At 35.9% G+C, this 2,669-nt stretch overlaps 1 protein-coding gene across 1 annotated transcript; it reads right to left on the bottom strand.

Annotated features, from left to right (window-relative positions):
* Positions 1-314: 314 nt before the first annotated feature.
* LOC111918054 (F-box protein PP2-B10) lies at positions 315-1,109 on the bottom strand. Its single transcript, XM_023913718.1, has 3 exons — positions 1,023-1,109; positions 452-940; positions 315-323 (listed from the first exon to the last, which is right to left on the bottom strand). The coding sequence occupies exons 1-3, from the start codon at positions 1,107-1,109 to the stop codon at positions 315-317; spliced, it is 585 nt and encodes a 194-aa protein (XP_023769486.1).
* Positions 1,110-2,669: the final 1,560 nt, after the last annotated feature.

Here is a 2,669-nt window from a genome sequence, read left to right on the forward strand (position 1 = left end):
GCACAATGAACTTTTGTGATTTGTCCGACTTGACCAATTATGTTTTTTTTTTTTTTTTGCGCATTAGGTCATCAAAATTTTACTGTACATGTTAATTAGGTCATTATCGTTAGTTTTTAACCATTCATCCGTTAATTAGTTATCTAAATTACATGAATGGCCCCTATGGTTTAAATTTATTTTGTAATTGGTCGTTATCAGCCATGTTTTAAATCACATGACTAAAACTACCACAATGCTCAAACTCTAGGGACCAAAGTGTAAATTCTTTCATAACTTTTAATTGTAAAAAATCCCAAACAATATTCAATACATTACAATTTCTGAATTACAACCATATCATATCACTAAACGAAAAAACAAAAAGAAAATCAATTGTTTTCCAATAAACCAAACTAATTGATTTCCAATTTCCAACACAATAACTACTTTCTTAATTCTTAATTCTTACTTGCAATTTTTTAAGCCTAAACTCGATGCCTTGAATAACAAGACCAGTCTTCCAACTCCCCCCATTCACCTTCTCCACACGCAGCTCCAGTTCCACCGCATCACCACCGCCATTAAAGTGTTCTTCGATCTCAATCGCAAACCACCCATCGTCTCTTTGCTTCGGACCATTCTCTTTAGAAGGAAAAGGCACATCCCAACTTGAAAATCCTACTTTGCTAAACATCCTAATTCCTCTCCTTGATCGGAGTCCTCGTCTCCACCCTACTTCAGGGTCGAGATACACCATCCGGGTTTGACTCCGGTCGCCATTAAAACCAATACAGACGTCTACCAGTTGGTACTCAAACCCATAAGCTTTCGATGTTGTTTTAAACACAAGAAGAGCAACATAAGTTGTATCCGGGGAGAAGATTGAAGTGTTGATTTTATCGATGATTTCAAGCAAACTCACATAGATCAATTTTGTTGTTCTGCTACCTCTGTGAATCTGTAATTCGAGATTCGAGGAGTTAAAAGAGAGGAAGAATTTTTTAGGTGTTAATAGCTATGAGCGAGTAGCCTAATATTACCTTGATTCTATTTTTGGCATCTATATCCAACAATTTGGGGAATCGAAAGAAGCGATTGATAACTGTCTCGCAGCTAACATGTAACATTTCTTCCCGTTACTTTTATCCAACCAAAAAATCTATTAAAATTGGATTAAGAGAATCAGATCGATACAATTCAAAACTTGTTTCCCATTTCGAGATCTCTAAAATTAGTTTGTTTTGAGCATTTTTCGTGTTTATGAAGATTGGTAGAGAATATGAAATTAAACAGAGTCAAATGAAATGAAATACGAAAGTTATTCAGAAGTTTACTTTCTTTCCTTCGTCTAATATGAATGGATGATCGCAGAGACGCATATAAATCTCCTTCTTCGATGCGACTGAAACACTATCCGCCGTCTCTGGTAGGTACTCCGGTGGCGTGAAACTCTCCCAATATTGTCCCACTGTACTGCCGAACGGAAAACGCAATTGACGGAAGACAACCGGAAAGCATCTCAACTGCTGGTGAGTGCCAATGCTTCAGCTACGAATCCTTCTGGCTACCTCTCGAGGGCTGGTGAGTGTAATGTAACGAAACCCTAGCGACTTTATCGGAGTAATAGAGGAAAGAATTTAGGGAAGAGGATGACAATGTTACACTTTGGTCCCTGGAGTTTGAAAATTATGGTAGTTTTAGTCGTGTGATTTAAAACATGGCTGATAACGACCAATTATAAAAGAAATTTAAACCATAGGGCCATTCGTGTAATTTAGATAACTAGTTAACGGATGAATGGTTAAAAACTAACCTAACCTAATTGGCATGTACAGTAAAAGTTAGATGACCTAATGCACAGAAAAAAAAAAACATAATTGGTCAAGTCGAACAAATCAAAAAATTTCATTGTGCTACAGTGACATTATCCTATACTTAAATAATAATCATCCTCCCACTAACATGATGATTTTATCCATTCCAACATAACATTTATGCTCCCACTAGCTTTGACACGTATTTAGAAACCAGCTAAACTTCTAGAAAACAATACTTATTGACTTCCAAAGTTCATTGTTTCTAATACGATTTGCTTTGATAAGCCTTTATCTAAGCTTCTCAACCTTATACACCTTCCCTTGGATAGTTCACATGTGTGTCTAAACTATTTTAGAACTTATTTTACTAAGTCCCAAATGTTCAGACTAATTGCCAAATCTCACAATTCGAACTTTGAAGAGGGATGTCGTAATCATAATCGAATTTGAGAATGCAATTTACATAATCGCTATCTCCTTAAAGTCTCTCTTAGTGAAAGAGTTTCATCACAATCATTTTCATGAAGGAGAGAAACCTTATGACACTTAGATTTTATGGTGCATGTGTTCCTATCCATGTGAATTTTTCATAACCATAATCATAAGATAATGTTTGTGACAAATCTAAACTCTTATGGACAGAACTTGTTCATACTTAATTTCTTGCCATCAAGGGTCCTACCATTGCTTCCAAGTTATTTAGAAGCTCACCTATGCCGGTCAATGTACTTTCATTGAACAAGTTGCTTGCCTTATGCAGTCTATTGAGAACTCGGTGAACTCATATGCATAATCACTCAACTGGATTGGCACAGAAATAAAATTTTGTCAACACGATAGGTTACAATCCTTAATTTGTGTGCTAGTGTT

The sequence above is a fragment of the Lactuca sativa genome, chromosome 9 (assembly GCF_002870075.4).
Source record: "Lactuca sativa cultivar Salinas chromosome 9, Lsat_Salinas_v11, whole genome shotgun sequence".
NCBI lineage: Eukaryota > Viridiplantae > Streptophyta > Magnoliopsida > Asterales > Asteraceae > Lactuca > Lactuca sativa.

What these genes read in the sequence shown, in the direction of transcription:
- LOC111918054 (XM_023913718.1), bottom strand. Translation starts at nt 1,109, where the DNA reads ATGTTACATGTTAGCTGCGAGACAGTTATCAATCGCTTCTTTCGATTC. An exon ending in ATGCCAAAAATAGAATCAAG is followed by an intron (nt 941 to 1,022) that starts GTAATATTAGGC and finishes CTCGAATTACAG; the next exon opens with ATTCACAGAGGTAGCAGAAC.